Source organism: Pelodiscus sinensis, chromosome 5, assembly GCF_049634645.1.
Source record: "Pelodiscus sinensis isolate JC-2024 chromosome 5, ASM4963464v1, whole genome shotgun sequence".
In the NCBI taxonomy this organism is placed as follows: Eukaryota; Metazoa; Chordata; order Testudines; family Trionychidae; genus Pelodiscus; species Pelodiscus sinensis.
Genome location: NC_134715.1, coordinates 107,256,757 through 107,283,735, shown reverse-complemented (window position 1 = coordinate 107,283,735; position 26,979 = coordinate 107,256,757). Strand labels below are relative to the sequence as shown.

Sequence of the window (26,979 nt, the reverse complement as noted above, 5' to 3'; positions counted from 1 at the left end):
CTATCCACTCTAGGTTAATTAAGACTGTGCTTAGTATCCAAGGGTATGTGTACACTATGGGATAAGGTGGAATTAAGGTATGCAACTTCAGCTACATATTGATCTCATATTGATCTGTCAGAGTGCCCCAACCATAGAAGGGAACCACTTCTACGTTGAAAAGGCAGATAACCTTTTGTAGCCACTCATTTCTGGTTCTCTCTACTGCAACTGCCAGGTAGGGAACAGTTTTGATGGTAGTTTTGCGACATCAGCATTTTCACTTATGCCCTCACTGGCCATGACTAGAACCAATCTATATATAAAATGTATAGGGAATGTTATGAAGAATAATCTTCTGTTATCTATTGCAGTATGCAAAGCAGAGCTCTGGGGTCATATACGTTATGCTTAATGGTTCTGCAATAGGAGGCGCCTATCCAGTAAAAGGGTAAGAGAAATGAACTAATATTGTATTAGTATTTTAGGGTTTTACTGAGAAATCATACATTCAGCTATAGTACAGCACAAAGCTATGGAAGTGAATAATTTGCTGAAATTTGTGGCTTCAAAACCAACCTTTCCCCCCTTTTTTAACTAGACTGGGAGTAAAAATTTAGAAAGCTCTTGGGTGCATATTGGGCAGAATCCGGAATCCTGTTTAAAACTGTTGATCTTACAAATAGGGATGCAAGCGACTAATTGACTAGTCAACTATCCAATTAGCTAAAGCTTATCAGGTAGTCAACACACTAGTCGACTAGTTGCTTTTCCCCCACTTTCTGCCTCTATCAGAAAGAGGCAGCAAAGGGGGAAGAAGGGGAGATATTGGGGGGAGGCATCTTAAAAGCTGGTTCCCCCCAGCTCTAGCTCCAGCTCCAACTCCGTGGGATTGAAATGCTGCATGGAGCCTGGGGTCAGTGGACACCCCTCTGGACCCAGGCTCCACATGGTGTTTCAATCTTTGAAGTGCATTCTTTGAAGTACTAGAGTATTTCTTCTGGAATAACTTATTTTGAAAGAAGCGTGCAGTGTAGACATTTCAAAGCGGAAGCACCATATGAAGCCTGGGGCCAGCAAGGAACTCCACATGATGTTTCAATCTTGACATTTCAAAGGTGGAATGCCGCACTAGTCCTTATTGACTAATTGAACAGTTGATGGAAATCCCATTGACTATTTGATTAGATAATTAATAGAAATGTATCATCCCTACTTATAAAGTGACAAAGTCATGTTAACAGATTTGAGGCTCAGGGCTCATGTATTTCATTGAAATGGAATACCAGACTTTTCAAAATGTCAGTTAATTTTAAGCACTTGTTTATTTTTCACTGAACGCAACAAAGCTTAAGTTCTTTGCTTAATTAGGCCTATATGAAAAAAAATAAAACAGGGAGACTCTAAAAAGAATAAGTCGCAAGTGGTTGCTTGTGTTGCTTGTACTTGAGGCCTACTTAATTTGCTCTCCAATAGTAGTGTTTTGCTTAAACGAAGCACACGAGATCTTTTATGGGGGAAAAGGCAATACGCCGCATTTATTGAGAATACAACAGTTGCATATGCTTTTCAATCACACACACACAAAACATCATGCATACATCATCCTGCCAAATGATATCATAGTTACCAGTCCAGAGTCTGTGTCAATCTAGTGGCCAGGTAGATTGAGCACAGGGAGGATTGAGCACCTTGTCGGTTGATCGATCCGATACTCCTCTCCAGATAGTGTGGCAGACAAACCCAAAGTTCCATAGCAAAGCACCCTGCTATTTATAATCCTTCTTCTCTGTTAAAATCCATGGATCCCGCTCTGTCAGCTTGCGACCAGAATGTTATCTTTTGATGTGAGTGTTCCCAAAACATCTCTCGAAGGTTCATCCTGTAATTAATAGTCCTTTTGGGGTGCTTGCTCCGCTTCAAGGCTCGTCAATCTGTCAATTATCCAATCTCTTTGTGAGTAGGGGTACATATTGATGGTTATAGATGACTCCTCTGTAGTCAGGTTGTCTCGTCCTCTGGCCTTCACCTGTACTCACTCAAGCCCCTTCTTTGGCCATCTGATTCTAAAGCCATATAACATCTTATCTTTTACACATTCACACTCCTTACATACACAAGTCTCCGGGGTTACAGATCTACATGGCGAAGCAAAAGCGCTGGAAAATTAAACAATTAAGGCTTGGCCTTCAACATTCGCAGAATTCCGCTAATCTTAAAAACACAGCCAAAATACCCAGAACTGTTTTTCTGCTTTAGAACAAAGAAACTAGGCCTTCAACTGAAAGGACTTGATTTGTAAAATATTAAATGTATGTTAATATATATATATGCCTTATATTGCTATATTATTGCTACATTACTATAGCTAAAATAAGAAATATAAAAAGAATAAAACTTTCAATCCTAACAGCAGGCAATTCACAGATAACAAAATAAAGGAATGGAGATTTTTTATAAAGAATAGGGAGACATTTTAAGAAATTCTAAGGTCCAAGTGGTACTGTCATGGCAGAGGGCATACAACTTCCATTTGAATGATGATTAAAGCACATGACTTCTCTTGTTGGCACAAAGTAAAATCTATTTCTTTTTTAAACAATGACAGTGGTTAATTTAACAATCATAGAATCATAGAATACTAGGACTGGAAGGGACCTCGAGAGGTCATCGAGTCCAGTCTCCTGCCCTCGTGGCAGGACCAAATACTGTTTAGACTATCCCTGATAGACATTTATCTAACCTACACTTAAATATCTCCAGAGATGAAGATTCGACAACCACCCTATGCAATTTATTCCAGTGTTTAACCACCCTGACAGTTAGGAACTTTTTCCTAATGTCCAACCTAAACCTCCCTTGCTGCAGTTTAAGCCCATTGCTTCTTGTTCTATCCTCAAAGGCCAAGATGAACAAGTTTTCTCACTCCTCCTTATGACATCCTTTTAGATACCTGAAAATGGCTATCATATTCCCCCTCAATCTTCTCTTTTCTAAACTAAACAAACCTAATTCTTTCAATCTTCCCTTATAGGTCATGTTTTTTAGACCTTTCATCATTCTTGTTGCTCTTCTCTGGACCCTCTCCAATTTCTCCACATCTTTCTTGAAATGCGGTGCCCAGAACTGGACACAATATTCCAACTGAGGCCCAACAAGTGCAGAGTAGAGCGGAAGAATGACTTTTTGTGTCTTGCTCACAACACGCCGGTTAATGCATCCCAGATTCATGTTTTGCTTTTTTTTGCAACAGCATCACACTGCTGACTCATATTCAGGTTGTGGTCCACTATAACCCCTAGATCCCTTTCTGCTGTACTCCTTTCTAGACAGTCGCTTCCCAGTCTGTATGTGTGAGACTGATTGTTCCTGCCTAAGTGGAGCACTTTGCATTTGTCTTTATTAAACTTCATCCTGTGTACCTCAGACCATTTCTCCAATTTGTCCAGATCATTTTGAATTATGACCCTATTCTCCTGGTTAGTCACAACCCCTCCCAGCTTGGTATCATCTGCAAACTTAATAAGCGTACTTTCTATGCCAATATCTAAATTGTTGATGACGATATTGAACAGAGCCGGTCCCAGAACAGACTCCTGCGGAACCCCACTAGTTATACCTTTCCAGCAGGATTGAGAACCATTAATAACTACTCTCTGAGTATGATTACCCAGCCAGTTATGCACCCACCTTATAGTAGCCCCATATAAGTTGTATTTGCCTAGTTTATTGATAAGAATATCATGCAAGACTGTATCAAACTCCTTGCTGAAGTCTAGGTATACCACATCCACGACTTCTCCATTATCCACAAGGCTTGTTATCCTATCAAAGAAAGCTATCAGATTGGTTTGACATGATTTGTTCTTTACAAATCCATGTTGGCTGTTCCCTATCAGCTTGCCACCTTCCAAGTGTTTACAGACGATTTCCTTAATTACTTGCTCCATTATCTTCCCTGGCACAGAAGTTAAACTAACTGGTCTGTAGTTTCTTGGGTTGTTCTTATTTCCCTTTTTATAAATGGGCACTATATTTGCCCTTTTCCTGTCTTCTGGTATCTCTCCTGTCTCCCATGATTTTCCAAAGATGATAACTAGAGGCTCAGATACCTCCTCTATCGGCTCCTTGAGTATTCTAGGATGCATTTCGTCAGACCCTGGTGACTTGCAAGCATCTAACTTTTCTAGGTGATTTTTAACTTGTTCTTTTTTTACTTTATCTTCTAAACCTACCCCTTTCCCACTAGCATTCACTACGTTAGGCATTCCTTCAGATTTCTCAGTGAAGACTGAAACAAAGAAGTCATTAAGCATCTCTGCCATTTCCAAGTTTCCTGTTACTGTTTCTCCCTCCTCACCGACCAGTGGGGCTACCCTGTCCTTGGTCTTCCTCTTGCTTCTAATGTATTTATAAAAAGTCTTCTTGTTTCCCTTTATTCCTGTAGCTATTTTGAGCTCATTTTGTGCCTTTGCCTTTCTAATCTTGCCCCTGCATTCCTATGTTGTTTGCCTATATTCATCCTTTGTAGTTTGTCCCACTTTTCATTTTTTATATGACTCTTTTTTATTTTTAGATCATGCAAGAAGATCTCATGGTTAAGCCAAGGCGGTCTTTTGCCATATTTTCTATCTTTCTGACCCAGCGGAATAGCTTGCTTTTGAGCCCTTAATAATGTCCCTTTGAAAAACTGCCAACTCTCCTCAGTTGTTTTTCTCCTCAGTCTTGATTCCCATGGGACCTTACCTATCAGCTCTCTAAGCTTACCAAAATCCGCCTTCCTGAAATCCATTGTCTATATTTGGCTGTTCTCCTTTCTACCCTTCCTTTGGATTGTGAACTCTATGATTTCATGATCCCTTTCACCCAAGCTGCCTTCCACTTTCAAATTCTCAATCAGTTCTTCCCTATTTTTTAGGATCAAATCTAGAACAGCTTGCTCCCGGTAGCTTTTTCAACCTTCTGAAATAAAAAGTTGTCTCCAATGCAGTCCAAGAATAGTTTAACAATGGTTAAAACAGCCATACTTGTCCAACACAATACTCTTAGTTTAACCTTTGGAACAGATTATCAAGGAAAGTAGCAAATACATTATTGCTTGGAGTCTTTAATCAAGACTGAATGTCTTTCTAAAAGATATGCAGGAGTTCAACCACAGGTTATTGTGCGATAATGTGCACTTATGTAATACTAGAGGATTTACCTGGTGTTGCTTGGGGTCTTCACTTAATTTTTGTTTTTCTTCATTTAAATCATTGGTCTTGGTTGGGGCTGTGGATGAGGGGTTCACTATCCAGGCTGGCCTAGGGAGAAAGGTTAACCCCAGCCCTCTCTCACCACAGCAAAGTGGGGCCGGGTGAGAAGTGCCTGTCCATGGCTGCTGCAGCTGAAGTAGACACAGTTGGGGGACAAGTGCAGGTCCTTTGGCTGGGGGACAGAGTAAGGGTGCGTGTACACAGCAATTCCATTATTTTGAAATAAATTTGAAATAACGCTGGCTTAGTCTGACTTCTGTAAACATCATTTCATGAAGAATAACGCCTATTCTGAAATAGCTATTTTGAAATAGCTGTAGGGTGAATGCTCCACTGCTGCTATTTCAAAATAGCTCCTCTCCAGGGCTTCCTGGGGCACTAAATCAAGGTAGCACATCCACGTTAGGGAAGCCTGCCTCGGATTAATTTTGAGGCTAATTGAAAATAACCTATTTCAGAGTATTTCTTCTGGAAATCATAGTGGTTTGTTCTGTCCCAAAATTTCTTCTGTCCTAGGTCAAATATAATACAATACAGAAATCAAAATACTTAAAATAATTCCTGAAGAATTCTTTCTTTTTTCTATCAGGACAAACTATATTTCAAAAGACAGCAAGACAGATTTAAAAAAAAAAAGTTGTAGAGGCAAATAATCACAAGTAATTTGTTTTGCAGTTACAGGCAGAATATATATAATTCAGCTGCCTTTATATCAAGCAATTAGACATCTAAGTTACATCAACTTCTTTGCACATAACTGCACTCATCATTATTTACCCTAGCATAATTGCACGCATGGACAAAAAAACTGGGATCAGACTTCATTCAAAAATCAGTCCTGAATTCTTAATTTATAATTTTTTGTTTTATTTTTTTTAAGCCAGATGCCTTACAACACATTTTAATGCAATATGCTAAACTGTTCCATTTGATTCAGCACTCTGTTCGATTTGAAGAACTCTAAACTCAAACTTTATGCTTTTATTATCCTATTTAAAGACTTTTTTTCCATTGGACCATCAATTTAATTGAAATTATTTTTGAACATGCCTTGGATAGTACTATTATTGGTCACAAAGACTTAGACACAGGAATAATTTTGTATTGTCTCAGAACTTATGATATGCAACATAAATACACATAACTTACTGTACTCATTGCCAGTAAAAATAATCCATCTTATTAACTCAATCTGCTCTGATAAATCACGCCCTAAAACAATAGACCTTAACCTTCCAGCAGCAAGACTGATTGTATGTAAAAGGAAAAATGTGGCTTAATATTTTACTGTTTATATACTCCTGGTCAGATGTGAGATCAGTTGGTGTAACTCCTTTGACTTCAGTGGAATTATTCCAGCAGAGAATTTAGCCCTTCTGTAGCTGATCTTTTCAATATTATAGTACTAGCAGGCTTACCGGGCTTTGCCCGGGTCCTTCAGGGCAAGGAGCTGGTGGGAGGGGGGGGGTGGGTAGGGGAGGGTCAGGGCTGGACCTTGGGGATGTGGGGGTGGGGCTGTGCCAGAGGCTGGGATGGAGGCATGTGCAAGAGTGAGGATTGGGTGGTGAGAAGGGACTCAAGGTGGATGGGTCTCATCTGGCACAGGCCTTTCCTCTCCCCTCAGGCCTTCTTCTCAGCCACCAGAGGCATTTTCTCTCCCTCCCCTGGCCTGCTTCCTGGCTACCAGGGGTGTTTTTTCTTTCCTCCAGATACCCGGCTCAGCCGCCAGGGGTGTTTTCTCCCTCCCCCACCCCCATTCCCTCCCAGCCTCCAGGGGCCTTTACCCACCCCACACCACCCCCAGCACTGAGGCCAGGGGCTGGGAGGGGGAAAAGTTTCTGAGGCAGGGGCTACTTACCCAGTGTGCTAACAGGCAAGATGGCAGAGCCCTAGCCCTGTTGGCCACTCCCTTGGTGGTATGGCTGCCCCAAGTGAACACTATGCAGGTAGGGTTGCCAGGTGTCTGGTATTGTACCGGACAGTCCCATATTTGTGCTCTCTGTCTGGTAAAAAAATCAGAAAATGCCAGACATGAGCAATGTCTGGTATTTTCTGATTTTTCCGGCTGTGCACTGGATGGAAGCCTGGCATGGGCAGGGGAGCGACTGGGAGTCGGGGCCACGATTGCTGCTGGGAGCCCTCAGTCGATTGAGTGTGAGGAGGAGGGGAAGCCTCCTCCTCGCTCGTGCGTCGCCGGGAGCCTGCGCGGGACAGGCAGCAAGTGCCCAGGTCAGTCCCTCTCCCCGCTGGCCAGTTTGCTCACTCTCCCCCTTCCCGGACAGCCGGTTTTCCCCCACTTCCCCTCCTGATCTTCCCCGGGCAGCCCCCCTGCACTGTCCCCCAGCTCTGCTTCCCACCGGCCTGTTCCTCTTCTTGATCTCCCCCGGCCAGTGCTGCTGCACCTCTCCCCGCCCCTGCCAGCTCTGCTTCCTGCTCCCACTTCCTCCCGGCCACCCTCGCAGCCTCCGATCCCCCCCAGCTGTGCTTCCTACCCCCCCTTGCTACTGGCCAGTCCCCCCACCCCCAATATCCTGCAGCCAGCCCCATTCCACCCGACCCTCCCCCCCCGGCCAGCCCGTTGGCCCCCCCATCTGCTCCGGCCAGCCCCGTTGCCACACCCCCCTCTTCCTGGCCACGCCCCCCCCAATGAAGTGTGTTCGGGGTGTGTTTTTTTTTTTAAAATGATGACCTGGTAACCGCTAGCAGCGATCCAGATTCTCTGAGGGTTTCCTCCCCGCCCCTTTTTTTTTTCCTTCAACAAAATTTTTTCCTGGTGTTTTTTTTAGGGAGGGGAGGTTTGGTATTTTTCTTTCAGCCATCTGGCAACCCTATATGCAGGATAGATCTCCCCTTTGTGCTTACTGCTCCCAGGGTTGGTCTCATAGGGTATGTCTACACTACCACCCTAGGGTGGTAATGTAGGCAACCGGAGTTGCAAATGAAGCCCGGGATTTGAATTTCCTGGGCTTCATTTGCATAAAGCCGGGTGCCGCCATTTTTAAATGTCCGCTAGTGCGGACTCCGTGCTGCGTGGCTACACACAGCACGGACTAGGTAGTTCGGACTAGGCTTCCTCGAGGAGTAACGGTAGTTCGGAATAGGAAGCCTAGTCCGAACTACCTAGTCCGTGCTGCGTGTAGCCGCGCGGCACGGAGTCCGCACTAGCGGACATTTAAAAATGGCGGCGCCTGGCAAGATGGAAATGAAGTCCGGGAAATTCAAATCCCGGGCTTCATTTGCAACTCCCGTTGCCTACATTACCACCCTAGTTCGAACTAGGGTGGTAGTGTAGACATACCCATATTGTGTGTCTCCAAACAGCTGCCTTTCCCTTTCTATGTTATGGAAAGCAGTCCCTTTCCCAGGGCTTCAGGTTTTCCTGGCACAACCAAACTCTGACCTTGCTTTAAGTTAGGAGAAGAGGAAGCTGCATACCAAACTTGGTGGCACTAGCTCTTACCATTTAGGAGGAGTTCTTGAAAAAATGGACTATCAGACAGACAGACATGCTCTAAAATATATAGAGAGTTAACAAACAGCAAACCTGCCTATGGAGGGTTCTTCCCAGGTCAGAATGAACAGCTTTATAAAAACCTCTTATGCTCTTACCTGTTCCCATTATAGGTATTTTACACCCTTTTGATTTAGTGATGTGATTTTATATCTACAGATATATTTGTCTTGTGGTTGTTACTCTTCCTTCTATTTTAAAAAACAAAACCCATCCTGTGCCTGAAGAAAGGCTGCTCTTGTAGTTGTTGATTTTTTTTAACTAAATACTTAGCGGTTTGTTATAAATGCTGCATTTAAAATCCTTATTCCACTCATATCTTTATTAACAGAGTCTTATTCCTGTTCAACCTACCAAGATCAACAAACAGTAAAACAACAAACTTAGGATTCATGCACCCATAAACTTTGGGATCAGAGTTTTGTGTCTTGGTTCTGTATCTGATAATGAGCTCCAAAGAAACCATAGGGGCAAATGCCCTGGCCCCTGATAACCTTTTGAAATCAATGAGATCTCGTTACTGAGAGAGGAAAAAAAGCTATATAGAACAGAACAGATCTAACTGTTTGTTTTCTTTAACCAGATTTTTTGCAGACTATGAACTACCTAATCTCCAAAAAGACAGAATTTCACGAATTGAAATTTGGGTCATGGATGACATTGGGGGACCTGACTTGTAAGTTAGAAGTGTCCAAAAACTTTGTTTTTCCTCTTTTGGTTCTGATTTTACAATTTTCACTTTATTTTTCTTTGTTAATTATTAGTATTAGATTGCAGTAACTTTCAAAATGTGTTTTATGCATTACAAGCACAAAAGAAACCATGGTATCTTCCTTGGAAGGTGTATCATCTTTTTAAAATATAAAGTTGATGTGACCAGAATTAGACATAATAAAAAATGTTGTAAAGCCCTAATCTGCTGAGTCAGTAGGCCTATGTGGCCTGGTCTACACTAAAGGGGACAGTTGTCTTAAGATACACAACTTCAGCTATGTACATAGCTGGAGCTGAAGTATCTTAAATTGCGTTTTGGCACCATCCACACAGCGGGAGGTCAACAGAAAAACACGATCCTATCAATTTCACTTGCTTTTCATCAGGAGCAAGACTATCAGTACTGATGAGAGTGCCCTCAGTTTGAATTAGCAGGTCTTCACTAGACCCACTAATTTGAATCCCAGATGATTGACTGCGGTAGTGTCTATCTTGTCAGTAGTGTAGATAAGCCATGGTAGGAAGCAGCTATTGAAACTGGCCCTAAGTGAGGGCAAGGCAAGTACAGGTTAGACTAAATAAGAGCTATCTAAATCCCAAATCAAACTCTGGGGCTTGAAAAATATCTTTTCACTGTCCCCAGTGCATTATTTTTGAGGTTTACACCTCTTTGCAGTTCATGGTTCTGGAAATTAGTAGCAGTGAAGAAATGCCATAAGAATTTCATGTCTTTTCTCATGTACTTGTGACCAATCCAACAATAAAAACTACTAGCACTTTTGAGAGCCTGAGCTTGGGATATTTCAAGCCCAATTCTGCAGTCCTGGGAAATTTAAATATTTATCAGCACTTTTAAGATTCTTATTTGGACCAAAATTCTCCATCAGTCATTACTATTTTATGAAATTGAAAGTAAACTTCTATCCGGCCACAGAAGGTAAGATGGATTGGGAAGCTCTCCATGATAGCAGTTTATGTCTGAATGCTAATGTCCAGCAGCAGGAGTTCTAAGTGATTGAGGAAGGACTCAGGCAGAGTCTGTGAAGTTCACAAGTGCTGAGGTCTAGACTCCAGTTGTTGCAAAGTGAAAATAAAACACTACTGCTGATGCAAGTGTATAAGGAATTCTGATTTGGTAGCATTTTACACCAACTTTGTACAGTATAAATGAGGTTACAGTGTGCAAAGTAGTGGAGATTTGTATTAGTCCAACAAGTAGATGCCCTATGGGGGTAGTTTTGTTTTTCTAGGGAACTGCTGTTTGGTTACAAGATATCACAGTCTGGCCAGCTTGCTGAAAATCTCCTATAACTTATTAAATTCCATTAAAAATACCTCCACACCGATTGTAGAACATTAAGGTTTTGCGATTAAAGCCCTAGCTGCCATAGTAATTAACACAATGGACATTAGCAAAATAAATAGTTGACTAACAAATGGTTTTGTTAACACAAATTTGTTTCTGAAGGGATTCCTGTGGGAAAGGCAGTGTACAAATATTAGAAGAGAGACTCAAAACCATGGGTTACGACATCACTTGCATTGACAATTACAAGTAAGTGGAATTTATTTATTGACTATGGAGAATTTGCTAGAATTTTTCAGAAATGCTAACCTACTTCTACCAATGAGTATTCCCATACCAGAGGGCACTAATCTGCAATGTTGTAGCTTTCATAAGAAATTGACTTCTGAATGTGATAATGCCATCTTCCTCAGCCATCTGAGCATACCTCTAAGGATACGGCAATCATACAATTTGTAATTTTTTTTGTTAAATGCAACAGTATCCTCCCTCAGTACCAAGACACAGAAGATGGCATGGTCTCTTTCACATAGAGCTATCAATTTACATAGGAAATTAAAATCTGAGTAACAGTTATACATTAAGTATTTCCTTCTCATGTCTGCAGAATTACTTATGGTAATGGTAGTTAATGTTGGTACCCAAGGCGTCATTCTAAATTAAATACCATTAAAAAGGGAAGGTTTAGAAATAGGGAATCGCTTCATTTTATAACATTGTCTGATTTGCTTCACTTCTTGTTTGTTTTGAGGAATTTTCTTACTGAGGCTATGTCTACACTGCAGAGCTTTTCCAGGATACCAGAGGCTATGCTGCGTCCAAGGAATGTGTCCTCTTTTTTTGAACAGTTTCTGAAAAAGCAGATGCATTCTTTCAGCATCCCTGTATTCCTCCTCATAGTATGAGGAATAAGGGATGTTCCGAAAGAGGAGGATTTTTTGAAATTTGTCCCTGTGTAGAAGGGCCAAATTTTGGAAAAGCTTCTTCCGAAAAAAAAAAGCAGAAAAAGATACACAAATTGTGGTTTGCAATTTGTGTATATTTTCCCGATATAACTCTGCAGTCTAGACTTAGCCTGAGTGGTACTAACTAAAATAATCTCATTACAGATCTGTACTGCTGTTAAAATGCCTGGATTATCCTTATCACTCTGATTGTTCTATTTTTTCGTAAGTAAACATGGTAAATAAAATCAATCCAATTTCTATGTCATTAAACCCAAATGAATAATTCATAGCTAACAATTTATTCAGATTTCACCTATTCTAGTGATTGCAATTTTTCCAGAGCTGCCTTGAAATGTATTTTTTTGAAATTATTCAGGAAACAGTTCCTACTCTATAAATTGTATATAAGCAATTAGTTGCAAGTAACTAATATTAATCATTAAAGCAATGTTGATTATTTTTGATTGAACACACAGACTGCCTGATATATTGTTATCCACTAATTGCATGCACCTAATTCTTAGAATACAGTATCTCTTGCACATACTCATAATTACAAATGCAAAATGTGCTTTGCATGAACATTCTCCAATAAAACTGATATTATAAATCAAATATAACAGCATTAATGCAATTATGTACAATGTAATTTTCAATTCCCAATTTCAAGAAGGTACAGTTTTGATATCCAAAGATTCAGAGAACTTATGTTTCTCCAGTACACTGTTATGAGAAACATGTGGAAACTTAAACATGAGTGGAAACATTCATCTTTGCTGTAACTCTAGCTAAGTGCACCATGGATAAATTTAACCCAAAAGATGGGCAGTAGAATTCTTTGTATAAACTGCAAAAATGTTTCCCAACACAAAACATCCGAAGTTGAAAGGAAAAATACTAATAGCTAGTGCTAAATTTGAGCTCAGGTGACTAAGAAGGCCATAAGTTCCACAAGTTGACTGTGCATTGTGTGATGAAATACTTCCTTTTGTTTGTTTTAAACTTCCTTTTGTTTGTTTTGTATGTGATAACCCTACAGGAGTTAAAACCAGTCTAGGGAGGTTCAGTGGTAGGTAGCCACAGGTAAGGCTGCAGATAATTAAGGGCCAGTTGGGGCTGTATAAATAAGAGCTCCTGGAGTGGAAGAAAACACTCGGGCTATGTCTACACAGGTGGCTTCTTGCGCAAGAACATCTTGGGTTCTGTGCAAGAAGTCTTGCGCAAGTAGTCTTGTGTGAGAAAACATCCACACTGCCATGTGCGAGCTGTGCTTTTGCGCAAGAGTGCCTATGACAGTGTGGATGCTCTCTTGCGCAAGAAAGCTCTGATGGCCATTTTAGCCATAGGGCTTTCTTGCGCAAGAAATCCCTGCCGAGCGTCCACACTGTCCTCTTGTGCAAGAGTTCCTGCACAAGAGGGCTTACACCTGATAAAAAAAGAGAGTAGCGCTTGCGCAAGAAGCCCTCTCTTACCATGCCGTACTGTAAATTTCCTTGCGCAAGAGCGAGCGGGCAGTGTGGACGCTCTGCAGATTCTTGTGCAAGAACGGCTGTACTTGCGCAAGAAGCTACGAGTGTAGACATAGCCTCGCTGTTGCTGCCAGAGAAGCAAGAGGCTTCCTGAGACAGAGCAGTGCAGAGAGAGGCAGACAGAGCAGGGCAGCTCTGGACCAGGGTTTCCCAACCTATGGGTCAGGACCCAAATATGCGTCGCCATTACATTTCAAAAGGGTCACCAGGTGACCCTTAAGGAGCCAGTCACACATATTTTGAATTGCCCTGGGTCACCAAGTCTTCCTGAATTGTCAAAATGGGTCTCCATCTGGAAACGGTTGGGAACTGCTGTCTAGACCAATGTTTCCCAAATGGTGTTCCACGGAACCCTGGGGTTCCGCGAAGTGAAAATAAGGTTTCCGCAAGAAAATTCCATTAAATAACATTTTATGATTAAAAATAATAATATTTAAGCATTTATGAATTTTATTGAAAACAATTTTCATTTGTGTTGGTGTCATGACCTTGTTTAGCATTTGTTTATTATTATCCTTACTTATTTGTGGTCTACTTTTTCAGCTCCATATAGAAGACTGTTATTAGGGGTTCTGCAAAATTCTTTTGAGCTTAAAAGGGTTCAGTGGCCAAATAAAATTGGGAAACACTGCTCTAGATTAACACTACTCCCAGGCTGCAGGGTCTGAGGGTACCAGGGCTGTAGGGAGACAGCCAGGGAAGAAGAAGGCAGCAAGTCCATACCCCTTGCTTATGATGAGTGGCCATTTTAGACTGCAGTTTGTCCCTGAGGCAGGGGCTAGATGATGACTGGCAGTAGGGTCACTGAGGCAAGGTCAATATAGGGGTTGAAGGTTCACTGGGAGGGAGTACCCCAGAGAGTGGGATAGTGATGATCTGAGGAAGTGGGTCTGGCCCACGAAAGCTCATAATCTAATAAAGCATCTTGTTAGTCTTTAAAGTGCTACATTGTCCTGCATTTTGCTCCAGAGAGTGGGGGCACTGCAGCAAGTTAGTACCCAGAGGGGAGGGCACCGTGATTTGGGAGGGGCCCAAATATAAGGTGGCAGAGCCATTAACGCATAAACAGGTAACAGTAGGTGAGACACTGGCCGGAAGGAGGAACTCCAGCATTGAATAGAGCTAACTCCAGAGTAACCATCAGGAAGCGCCATAGCAGTGAGTGTTCACCATGTTACATGCTGCCTATTCATTTCATTTGGTGATTCCTCGTTCTTGTGTTATGAGAAGGCATACATAGCACTTCCTTATTTTCTCCATACTAGTCATGATTTTATAGACCTCTATCATATCCCTCCTTAGTCATCTCTTTTCCAAAATGAAAGGTCCCACTCTAAGGCTATGTCTAGACCACACGGGTCTATTGGAAAAAGGTACACAAAGGCATGCGTTCCGTAATTTGCGTACCTTTTTCGAACAGTTTTTTCTGAAGAGGCTTTTCCGAAATTTGGCCTGTCTACACTGGGAAATTTGGGAAAAGCCTCTTTCAGAAGAACCCTTCTTTGTCATGGGAGGAGGAAGACAGGGCTTCCGAAAGAGCGCATCTGTTCTCTGGATGCAGCGCAGTGTTCCCTGGATGCGGCGCAGTTTTCCAGAGTATCCAGGAAACCTCCATAGTGTAGACATAACCTAAATAATATCTTCTCATATAGAAGCTAGCCGATATGCCTAATATTTTGTGGCTGTTTTATGTACCTTTTCCAATATATCTTTTCTGAGGTGGGGCTATCATATCTGCATAAGAATGCGTCAATATGTGGTTTTACCATACACTTATATAGAAGCAATGATATTTTCTCTTATTATCTATCATTTTCTTAATTATTCCCAACGTTCTATTTGCTTTTTTGATGCTGCTGAACATCGAGTGGATGTTTTCAGAGAAAACATCCACTAATCAAAACATCCATTAATTTAGACCCCATGATTTTATATGTATAGTTGGGGTTATTTTTTCAAATAGTCTTTAGTTTGCCTTTATCAATATTAAATTTTATCTTCCCTTTCCCAGTATTATGAGATTCTTTAATAACGCTTCATAGTCTGCTTTAGATTTAACTAGCTTGAGTAGTTTTAGGTCAGCTGCAAATTTTGCCATCTCCCTATTTACCACCCCCCCCTCTCCCCGATCATTTGTGAATATGCTGAACAGCAGTGGTCCTAGAACTAGCCTCTGGAGGACCCCACTATTTACCTCTCTCCATACTGAAAACTGACCTTTTATTCCTATCCTTTGATTTCTATCTTTTAACCAATTATCAGTCCATGAGAGGACCTTCCATCTTACCCCATGACCACTTTGTTTAAGAGCCTTCGGTGAAGACCTTGTCAAAGGCTTTTTGAAAATCTAAGTACACTGCATGCCCCTTGTCCACATGTTTGGTGACCCCCACAATGAATTCTAATAGTTTGGTGATACATAATTTCCCTTTACAAAAAATCATGTTGACTCTTCCCCAACATATCATGTTCATCTATGCACCTGAGAACTCTGTTCCTTGTTATAGTTTCACCCCATTTGCTGGGTACTGCAGTTAGGTTTACTGGCCTATAATTTCCAGGATTGCCTCTGGAGCCTTATTAAAAGTTAGTGTCACATTAGTTATCCTCCAGGCATTTCTCTCTTCTCCCAGGGTTTAGACCATATTCTTCAAAATCTTGTGTTGTGGGCACTTTCCTTTACTGATGAGATCTAGATAGAAACCCTTTAGGAAACAATGTCCTTTTTTTTGCTTAAGGGCTGTGCATATTATCTCTTTAGTACTATCACTCATTGTAAGCATGGGACTAGCTCTCTGTTCCAGTCTAGCTATTCCATACTTATATGATCACCATCACTATAGTAGCTGAGCATGTCTGTACAGGCAGTCCCCGGGTTACGTACAAGATAGGGACTGTAGGTTTGTTCTTAAGTTGAATTTGTATGTAAGTCGGAACTGGTACATATTGTAGGGGAAACGCTAGCCAAACATTTCTCCAGAGTTCAGTTTTATTCTCCCACACCTCTCTTCCCTCAGTCCTTTATTTTCAAGCTGAGGTGTCTGCTGAGAAAAGCTACTCCGCGTTTCCCTGGTCTGCTGGGGGGGGGGGGGGGTGCTAGCTTTGCGTCTCCCTGTCTGCTGGGGGGGAAGCAGCTAGTGCAGGGTTGCCTCACCCCGTTTGTAAGTAGGGATCCGATGTAAGTCAGATCCATGTAACCCGGGGACTGCCTGTAATAACAGAGCACCATCCTTGGGCTGGCTCTGATTCTGCATGTTATTGAATGCCTCAACTCTCATTAACCTGCCTTGTAAGAATGGGTCTTACTTCCACTCCCTGATTCATCCCTCAAATGGTTTTTACACCTTCTTTTATTCAGCTGTGTGTGATCATCCTTAAATTCTGACCCATGCTCAACTGCTGTTCACAGGGAACCCTTCTCCACTTTGGCCTTCAAGGTTCTTGTTTGAATCTTTGCTATTAAAACCAAGATCTGTCCCCGTGGCAGCTCCACCTCAGCCTGTGCCCTACACTTCAAGGCTGTGTCTACATTGGCAAGATTTTGCACAAAAGCAGCCGCTTTTGCGCAAAAACTTGAAGCCTGTCTACACTGGCCACGAGTTCTTGCTCAAGAACACTGACGTGCTACTGTAAGAAATGAGTGCTTCTTGCGAAAGAACTATGATGTTCCCTCTTAGGAATAAGCCCTCTTGTGCAAGTGTTCTTGCGCAAGAGGCCAGTGTAGTCAGGCAACATGAATTTCTTGTGCAAGAAAGCCCGATGGCTAAAATGGCCATCGGAGCTTTCTTGCGCAAGAGAGTGTCTACGCTGGCATGGATGCTTTTGCACAAAAGCACATCTCTTGCGCAAAAGCACATGTCCGTGTAGATGCTCTCTTGCGCAAATACTTTAATGCAAAAACTCTTGCGTTAAAAGTATTTGCGCAAAATCTTGCCAATGTAGATGTAGCCTAAGGTCTACCACAATGGCTTTCCTGTGCTTTGTCGCATACACCCCATGGCTCATCCCGGGTGATAACTAAGAATTCACACTAGGAACAAGGGCATCCTGACACGCTGGGTGGGATGGCTGCCCAGTCACTGCTCTACCTGAGATGTGAGTAAGCTAAAATGAGAAATCAAAGCAAAAAAAGACACTCCCATATAGCAAGTCTCAGAGGAGTGGCTGTGTTAGCCTAAATCTGCATTGAAACAATCGGGAGTCTTGTGGCACTTTAAAGACTAACAGATTCATTTTGGCATAAGTGGGGATTTGCCCATGAAAGCTGATGCCCAAATAAGTCTGTAAGTATTTAAGGCACCTCCAGACTTATAAATCTGCAACAATTAACCTCAGTGATTTTAGCTTCTTTTCCCCCTTACAGAAGATTCTTCAGGCCGATTGTAACTGATTTGTTTGAATGCCTGCACTGTTTGAATTTTTTCTGAGTACTTTCCCAGATTTTGTTTACTTCATGAATGGATAATAATTAAATATGATGATGATTTAATTCACTGGCAAACAGCTTTTACAGAGATTTTTTCACTATTAAAGATACATTCAAGTTAAGAGTACAACTAGAATTTTTACACTTTAAGAATAAATATTGAAATTAGCCATTCAGATATTTACTAAAACAACAACAACAAATGATCTGGTAGCACTTTATAGACTAACAAAACATGTAGATGGTATTATGAGCTTTCGTGGGCACAGCCCACTTCTTCAGATGACCGCAATTATGAGTTTGGGATATGAAAACTCGAAATAAATAGGAGAGGGGAAGGGGAGGAGGGAGAGAAAGAAATAGGGCGGGGGAAGAGACAGCGCATCATTAAGGATCTGGAGAATGGGTACTTAAACCTAAGCAGATAAAAATCAAAGTCAATAGATAGGTTCCTAAGACAGGAAGGATACTACTCAGGGAGCACTCTACTGCATCCTTTTTTACAGTGGCTCAGTGCCACAAAGCAACTGAAAAACTGGCAACAACCTCAGCAGGTGGGTCAGGTAAAGTCACATAGGTAGCTTAATTCTGCACTTCCAACTGCTGCCACAGAGGCATTCTGAGGTAAGTGGCCATGTCAGAGCAGGAGTGGCATTGACCAGAGGTTGCTGTGTGGCACCACTCTAACTTACACGGGGAGCGGAGCATGCTAAAGCTCAAAATCCTGGAAGTCTAAAGGCGAAGAAATGCCCTTTTACCCTCCACACTTCAGCTGTGGCTCTTGTGAGGACTCTGGCCTATAATAATCATCTATGACAGCTTGGCATTTAAATTGACCCCGGAGATAAACGGAACACCAGTAGGTGGCATACGAACCTGAGCAGAACACATTCCAAATGCAGTCTGGGACAAAGAACATGTAGTTAATGCGGAGTTCTGTGCACCAAATTCCTTTTATAAAACTATGAAAGCTTAGCAGCATTGGCAGTGATTTCAAGAGCTATTTTAAAAAGATTTCTGGAACTGAATTTTCAGCTTAACTTTTTGACTTCAGACTAAAGGAGCTGTACTCAAACAAAACTCTGTTTGTTTTTTTTCTTTAGGTCTGCACCTTCCACACAAAGAAGACTTGTATCTTCAGAAAGAGGCAACAGCTGGAGCAGGCTTATTTATACTATTTTCGTAGCATTTGTTTTTGAGATCTGCTTTAACCCACTAAATTAATGTATGTAATTCAGTCCTTCAGTTTGCCTTCTCATTGTCCATCAATTGGCATCACCCTGTTTCTGAATATAATTCCTCCCTTAATTAATGTGATTGCAAGGCTGCTTATTATAATAACCTATGTAACATTGTCTTTGACTTCTCTGTTCCTGGAAGCCTCAGACATGCCCCCCCGCTGGCTTCCCCCGAGGTTTTCAAAGCCGCGGAGGGGCTCCGCCGGGCTCTGGCGGGGGGGCATCCCAGGCGCGCCTGGGATGCCCCGCCGCCGGCTTCCCCTGAGGTTTTCAAAGCCGCGGAGGGGCTCCGGTGGGGGGGCAGCCCAGGCGCGCCTGGGGTGCCCCCCTGCCGGCTTCCCCCGAGGCTTTCAAAGCTGCTGCGGCTTTGCTCCCGGTGCCTCTGGTCTGCTGGGGACCATCTCCAGCAGACCAGGGACACCGGGAGCAAAGGAGGCGGAGGGGTGCTGGGGTATAAGATGAAACCCTATCTTTTAATTAAAAAGATAGGGGGTCGTCTTATACGCCCAGTCGCCCTATACGCCGGAAAATACGGTACCTGCTTGTGTTCAAAAGACTTTTTTCTGCCTTATGACTTGGGCCTCATTCTCCCTTGCTGTGTACTTTGTGTTTTTATCTACACTTCTGCAAAGTGAGCACAAAGTGAATGTAAAATGCTTTTATCCCTTGTGTGAATGGGTGTTTTTGGTAGCATTTTAAAGTCAATTTGTAAATAACAAAACAAGGAGTAAGGCAATGGAGAATTGAACCCACTGTTTTCACATACAATATATCCATCATTATCTGGAGCAAAATGCAGGACAACGTAGCACTTTAAAGACTAACAAGATGGTTTATTAGATGATGAGCTTTCGTGGGCCAGACCCACTTCCTCAGATCAAATAGTGGAAGAAAATAGTCACAACCATATATACCAAATAAAAAAGCAAATTGAAAGAGCCAGACAAATACCTAGAAACCATCTACTTCAAGACAGACCCAAGAAAACCAACAATAGGCTTGTCATCACCTACAAACCCCAACTTAAACCTGTCCAACACATTATCAATAAACTACAGCCTATACTGGAACAGGATACCATACTCCAAGAGGCTCTGGGAGACAGACCCATAGTCTCCTATAGACAACCACCTAACCTCAAGATGATTCTTACCAACAACCACAGGACATACCACACTAATACCAACCCTGGTACCTTCCCTTGCAACAAACCCCGTTGCCAGCTTTGTCCACATATTTATTCTGCTGATACCATTATTGGACCTAACCAAGTGAGTTATAAGATCAAGAACACATATTCCTGCGCATCCAGAAATATAATCTATGCTATCATGTGCCGAAAGTGTCCGTCTGCTATGTACATTGGACAAACGTCTCAGAGACTTCGCCAAAGGATTAATGCCCACAAAACAGATATCAGACAAGATCACAAAGAAAAAACAGTTTCTTGCCATTTTAACCAGAAAGGGCACTCTCTCAATGACTTAACCACCTGCATTCTGCTACAAAGAACTTTTACATCTGCACTTGAAAAGGAATCCTCTGAACTGTCATTCATGTTAAAATTCGACACTCTCCAAAGAGGATTGAACAAACACTTGAACTATCTTACACATTATCAAGATAGCTTTCCCAATTATCACCTCTAATACCATTAACTCACAAACATCCCACTCTCCCCACCTCTAATATCGTCAAATCACAGACACTTACCTTCCTTCCTCCCCCCCGCCCCCGCATCCCCCTCCTGTTCTGAAATGTGATTTGTCCTTTTCATATGTGTTCATTTTTTTTTAATTGTATCCTTTGGTATATATGGTTGTGACTATTTTCTTCCACTATTTGATCTGAGGAAGTGGGTCTGGCCCACGAAAGCTCATCATCTAATAAACCATCTTGTTAGTCTTTAAAGTGCTACATTGTCCTGCATTTTGCTTCAGCTACCCCAGACTAACACCGCTACATTTCTATCACCATCATTATCTGGGACTTTCTCCTCTCGTTGCTTCCTGCTGTTTGGATTACCAACAACCAAAGGCCTCTCACATTAAGTAGAATTTATCTTGAAACCTTTGAGTCAGGAATCAGGTATTTACAATTAGGGAAATTCACTGGATTCTTTGAAATCTATTAAGGATCAGGGGTAGAACTGGTCAGCAACTTTTTGAGACCCTTTTCTAATCAGAAAATATTGATTAATTGAAACTTTTGGGGGAAAGGGTCAGTTCTGACACATTTCTCTATATTAAAATATTTTGGAAATAAAATATTTTGCAAATTCACTATTAATTTCTATGTATGCTTGTTAGCAGTGAAACTGATTGTGAGCTATTGGAATGTTCATATTCTCATTTAGCTTAGCAAGAAGTTTCCTTCCTCCCACTCTGATATTATTTAACTCTTCTAGTCTGCCAATATGATGGGCATGGAAGATCTAAAAGCTCAGTTATATAGTAATACATTTTTCTGGTTTTTATTCTTCAAATCAGTTCCATCTCAGGGGCTTTGATGTTTACATACTTCAAATATTTACAGCCTTACTATCCTGCATTTTTCAAATACCCTTCTTGGGCTCATACATTAAGGTTTTATGCACATAACTCAGGCACTTGCAAAAGGCATGTATACATTTGCAAATCTGGGCTGCCATCTGCACCTTAGCTAGCCCTTTGAAATGTCCCTTCTGTACCTGCTCATTTTTGCTTTTCTATACTCTTCCCAAACAGTAGCCAGTAGAGTCATCTAACATCTAAGATGACCAAATCAAGTACATAAAGGTCTATCACTTACTAGCACACCTGCATGATGCACCATATTACATTGGGAACTGTGAGGAACAAACATTGTTATCTCTTCTTCCTCTAATGACAATCACATATCCAAACTACCCTTTAGTCAGAAATTGTCATGTCCCACTGCTTTGTGTGTTCTACCATGGAACTGATCCAGAGACTAGCTAAACACCAGCAATATCAGGCCCAGGACTCTTAGGGTACTTCTGCACAGCCGCGTTATTCCAGAATAACTGACGTTATTCCAAAATAACATAGTGCATGCAGGACCAGACTGAGCCATTCTGGTGCCCTGGGCAGACAGGATAATTGCACCCTGGGTTGGGGGAAGGCACTTGCGTGGCCCCACCCCTGCCCGGCGTGTGCGGGAGGGCATGCGTGGAGCTGGCGGCGGCAGGAAGCACGTGCCCGGCCCAGCCCAGCCCAGCCCAGCCCGGCTACCACTGCTGGCGCACAGCCCAGGGCACGCCGAGCCTGGCCATGCAGGGTCCCGCGGCTGTGGGGGGAAGGGCGCTGCTGGCCAGCGCTGCAGGGGGCCGCTGTAGGGTGTCCGCTGGGAGCTGCTGCAGCCAGCGATCTGGGAGCCAGGCATGCCCCATAAGTTGGCACCCCAGGCAGCTGCCCGGCTAGCCCATGCCTTAATCCGGCCCTGAGTGCGTGTCTTCACTACAAGACTTTATTTTGAAATAAAGTCGAGCTTGAGGATTTCTTATTCCAACTCCTGGTAACCCTCATTTCACAAGGAGAAAGGGAAGTCAAAGGAAGAGTGTTCTTCTTTTGGCTTCCTGCTGTGTAGACAGTGCCAAAAGGATAGGATAACGAGCCTTTGATAGGATAACGAGCCTTGTGGATAAGGGAGAAGCAGTGGATGTCATATACCTAGACTTTAGTAAGGCATTTGATACGGTCTCGCATGATATTCTTATTGATAAACTAGGCAAATATAACTTAGATAGGGCCACGATAAGGTGGGTGCATAATTGGCTGGATAACCGTAGTCAGAGAATTGTTGTTAACGGTTCTAAATCCTGCTGGAAAGGGATAACAAGTGGAGTTCCTCAAGGGTCTGTTTTGGGACCCGTACTGTTCAATATCTTCATCAATGATGTAGATATTGGGATAGAGAGTACGCTTATTAAGTTTGCAGATAATACCAAACTGGGTGGGGTTGCAACTTCTTAGGAGGATAGGGACATAATTCAAAATGACCTTAGCAAGTTAGAGAAATGGTCAGAGGTAAACAGGATGAGGTTTAATAAAGAGAAATGCAAAGTGCGCCACTTAGGAAGGAACAATCGGTTCCATACATACAAGATGGGAAGCGACTGTCTAGGAAGGAGCATGGCGGAAAGGGATCTAGGGGTCAAAGTGGACCACAAGTTGAATATGAGTCAACAGTGTGATGCTGTTGCAAAAAAAGCAAATATGATTCTAGGTTGTATCAACAGGCGTGTTGTAAGCAAAACTCGTGAAGTCATTCTGCCGCTGCACTCTGCACTAGTTAGGCCTCAGCTGGAGTACTGTGTCCAATTCTGGGCGCCACATTTCAAGAAAGATGTGGAGAAATTGGAAAGGGTACAGAGAAGAGCGACAAGAATGATTAAAGGTTTAGAGAACATGACCTATGAAGCCAGGCTTCATGAACTGGGCTTGTTTAGTTTGGAAAAAAGAAGATTAAGGGGGGACATGATAGCGGTTTTCAAATATCTGAAAGGGTGTCACAAGGAGGAAGGAGAAAATTTGTTCCTCTTGGTTACTGAGGACAGGACAAGGAGTAATGGGCTTAAAGTGCAGCAGGGGAGGTTTAGATTGGACATTAGGAAAAAATTCCTAACTGTCAGGGTGGTCAAATATTGGAATAAATTGCCAAGGGAGGTGGTGGAATCTCCCTCTCTGGAGATATTTAAGAACAGGTTAGATAGACATCTGTCAGGGATGGTGTAGACGGAGCTTGGTCCTGCCTTGAGGGCGGGGGCCTGGACTCGATGACCTCTCGAGGTCCCTTCCAGTCCTATTATTCTATTATTCTATGATTCTATGAAAAGCTGAATAAAGCTACGCAATTGATATAGCTCATGTTGCATAGCTTAATTCAACTTTAGCCCTGCTGTGTAGACAGTCCTTAGACAACCTACATTACTTGTGCCAAGCATTTTAACTAGCCATCTTTTGGTTTTAAGAATCTGAATAGGCAGCAGGTTTAAAACAAACAAAAGGAAGTACTTCTTCACACAATGCACAGACAGCCTGTGGAACTCATGCCAAAGAATACTGTGAAAGCCAAAATGGTCACAGGGTTCAAAAGAGAATTAGATAAGTTCATGGAGGATAGGTCCAACAGTGTTATTAGCCAAGATGGTCAGGATGCACCCGTATGCTCTGAGTGTTCCAAGCCTCTGATTGCCAGAAGCTGGGAGTGGAAGACAGATCACTTAATAATTGTGTGTTCTATTCATTCCATCTGAAGCACCTGGCACTGGCCAATGTCAGAAGACAGAGTACTCAACTAAATAGATCATTAGTCTGACCCAGGAATGCTGCGCTTATGTTCACGTGAATACACTTGTACATTTTACCTAAGAGTGAAGCCATTACTGTCAGCCCCACATGACACCAGGTGCAATGTAGGAAGTGCGGAGAAGTTCCATATTGAAAATATGTGTTTAAGTGTAAAAAAAATATAAATTTAGTTCAACTAATCTAAGGACATGTAAATATTGAAAACTTACTACATAGAACCAAGACTCCAATATACTGAGAATCATGTTTCATCAGGTTACTCTTTCCAATAAGTTTCCCCCGTGTTTCTTTAAATAAGTAGTAGGGATAGATGTGATTTAGTACAAGACTTCTCTAAAAAGCTCCCCAGAAGCTGGATTCTGAGAAATGTGGCATACCCAGCATCCCAATAACATGCGTGCTGGGCAAAATCTCCGGGAGTGCTGTGGATTCAGCATTTTTTAGGATTAGAATCCAGTCGCATAAATCCCACAAAATCACCACACAAAAGCAAATTCACATACAGTCAAAAAACAAACTCAAAAGGCAGCCATGCCAGCAAAGCAGCAATTCAAGTAAAAGAGATTTGGGTACTCCTGTTTCTCCATGGAATCACTGATTATTATTTTCTGTAATTAGAAATTGAACTATCACTCAAGTCACCAGCAATTATGTGGTATCCTGGATTCTAATCCTGAACAGAAGGCAGTGTGTGTCAATGCTGTTTTTCTGCACTTTTGCCAACAGAATATTCCACCCTGTATGAGGGGGTTTTGCGCAGTCTCCTGCCAGCAAAGCAGTGTTCACTCTTTCACTTGCAGTGGTAAAACTTTGTCATTCATGGGAGTGGGGGGAGGTTAAGCATGTGTCAATGACAAAGGTTTTGTCACTCAAGTGCAAGTATAGACATTGCTGAATAGAGAAAGGCATCCACAGTATTTATTAAAAAATACCAACCCCTATGTTCTTCCCACAATGCTGCTCTTTTTTTTTTTTTTTTTTTTTTTTTGCTAACAGTGTTTCCACAGCCATTGCAGAATGGAATTCTTCTGAAGATCTGCCCTTAAAAATATCTGTCTTTCTCCATCACCAAGACCAATCTGCCAGATACAAGATTTTTTTTTTGGAGCAGATGAGGGGGAAATCTCGCTCCCCTGGGGTACAGAGCCCCCAGAAGGGTCCGAGGCCGGAGGTCAAATCACTGAGGCAGGAGAGAAATCTAGAAGGAAAAACTTTATGATGCATGCATGCAGGCTGTCACTTCCAAGAGTGAAAGCAGCAGCAATGAGAGACAGATTCAGGTATCCTATATACAGAATGCTTAGACAGTTCAGTTGTTGATTGTTCTTCTTTAACATATCAAAGTTTCAGCAGAAGTACTCTGAGACTTCTGTTCACCCCAGGAGTGCTAGAAGTAAGTTTTTACAGTACACAAAGCCACATGAGAACTTGAGTGGAGGAGTCTACAAGGCAAACTGTGACAAAGATAAGGGTTTACATGACAAATTGTGACAGACTAGGAGTATCCATGAACTTGAGATAGGAGGCATTTGTAAGGGTCTTTGATTAGAGTTAATTTGATTTCACTCTGATACAGGGAGAGAGGTCTGGAAAACTTTTAATTTTACAGCAGTTTTCTTTTAGAGAGTTTTGATTTCTGCACAGTTCCCCCTTTGACACAATTGGAGTTATTTGATTTTTTTTCTCCCACACAGACAACAAGCTCTAACTTTATAGCTATGGTAACAGTAGATGCCTAAGGGTAGAGAAATCAGATTGCCAAGTCATTGTGCTTTGAGTCCTACCTGCAGAAGCTTATCAATGAAAATCCTTATCACACATTTAGATACCTCAGTCCCAAAGTCTGCTCTTGTGTTTGCATTACAGGAGAAAGCATTTTCATATACAAATCAAGCCATTTGAAATTTCAATGACCACTTCACAGGAAAAACTACCTATATGCTCTGTAATGCCTGAATAAACAGTGGTCTGAACTCCAAAACTTGGATCCCTCAAAACATAGCACCAATAATTAAGGATAATTCTGTTTCATTTGTTTTTTTTGTATGGCCTCCTCCCACTGTATTCTGAAACATACATAAAATATGGGCCAAATTCTCTATTGCTATAAATTAGAGTTGCCAACTTTTTAATTGCACAAAACTGAACATCTTGCCCTATCTGTTCCCAGAGGTCTTGCCTCTGCTCACTCTATCCCCCACCCCTGTCTCTGGCTCTCCCTCGCCCTCACTCACTCATTTTGACCAGGCTGGGGCAGAAGGCTGGGGTGTAGAGCAGAGCCAGAAATAAGAAGTTCAGGGTGCAGAGAGGGCTCTGGATTGGAGCAGGGGGTTACCGAGCGTGTGGGGTAGGGAAGGCTCCAGGAGGGTGTTTAGGTGTGGAAGGAGGCTCAGGTCTGGGGCAGAGATGTGGGGTGTATGCTCTAGGAGGGGGTGACCTCATGGGGCTCCCCAAAAGTAACATGTCCTTCGGCTCCTAGGCAGAGGCGCAGCCAGGTGGCTCTTCATGGTGCACACTGCCTCTGCCTGCAGCTCCCATTGGTTACAGTTCCTGGCTAATCAGAGCCAGTGCTCAGGGCAGGAGCAGTATGTGTTGCTTCCATGGTGGTCCCTCTGCCTAGGAGCCAGAGAAACATGTCACCACTTCTGGGAGCTGCAGTGAGGCTGGTAGGAAGCCTGCCAACCAACACTTCTGACCAGAGTCACCAGGGTTGCTTTTTGACTGAACTTTCTAGTAAAAAACCAGACACCTGGCAATCTTAT

At 42.4% G+C, this 26,979-nt stretch overlaps 1 protein-coding gene across 4 annotated transcripts in view; it reads left to right on the top strand.

Moving 5' to 3' along the window:
- Positions 1-19,805, top strand: part of BST1 (bone marrow stromal cell antigen 1) — a 42,813-nt gene extending 23,008 nt beyond the window's left edge. For 2 of the 4 annotated variants that reach the window (XM_075930709.1, XM_075930710.1), the window contains exons 6-10: positions 354-430; positions 9,329-9,421; positions 10,928-11,014; positions 11,875-11,934; positions 18,771-19,797. In XM_075930709.1, coding sequence (XP_075786824.1) covers positions 354-430; positions 9,329-9,421; positions 10,928-11,014; positions 11,875-11,934; positions 18,771-18,891 — 438 coding nt within the window. In that variant the 3' untranslated portion in view covers positions 18,892-19,797. Of the gene's footprint in view, positions 1-353; positions 431-9,328; positions 9,422-10,927; positions 11,015-11,874; positions 11,948-18,770 lie in introns of all 4 variants that reach the window. The other 2 variants (XM_025178419.2, XM_025178418.2) reach the window with 2 other exon arrangements.
- The last annotated feature ends 7,174 nt before the right edge of the window (positions 19,806-26,979 follow it).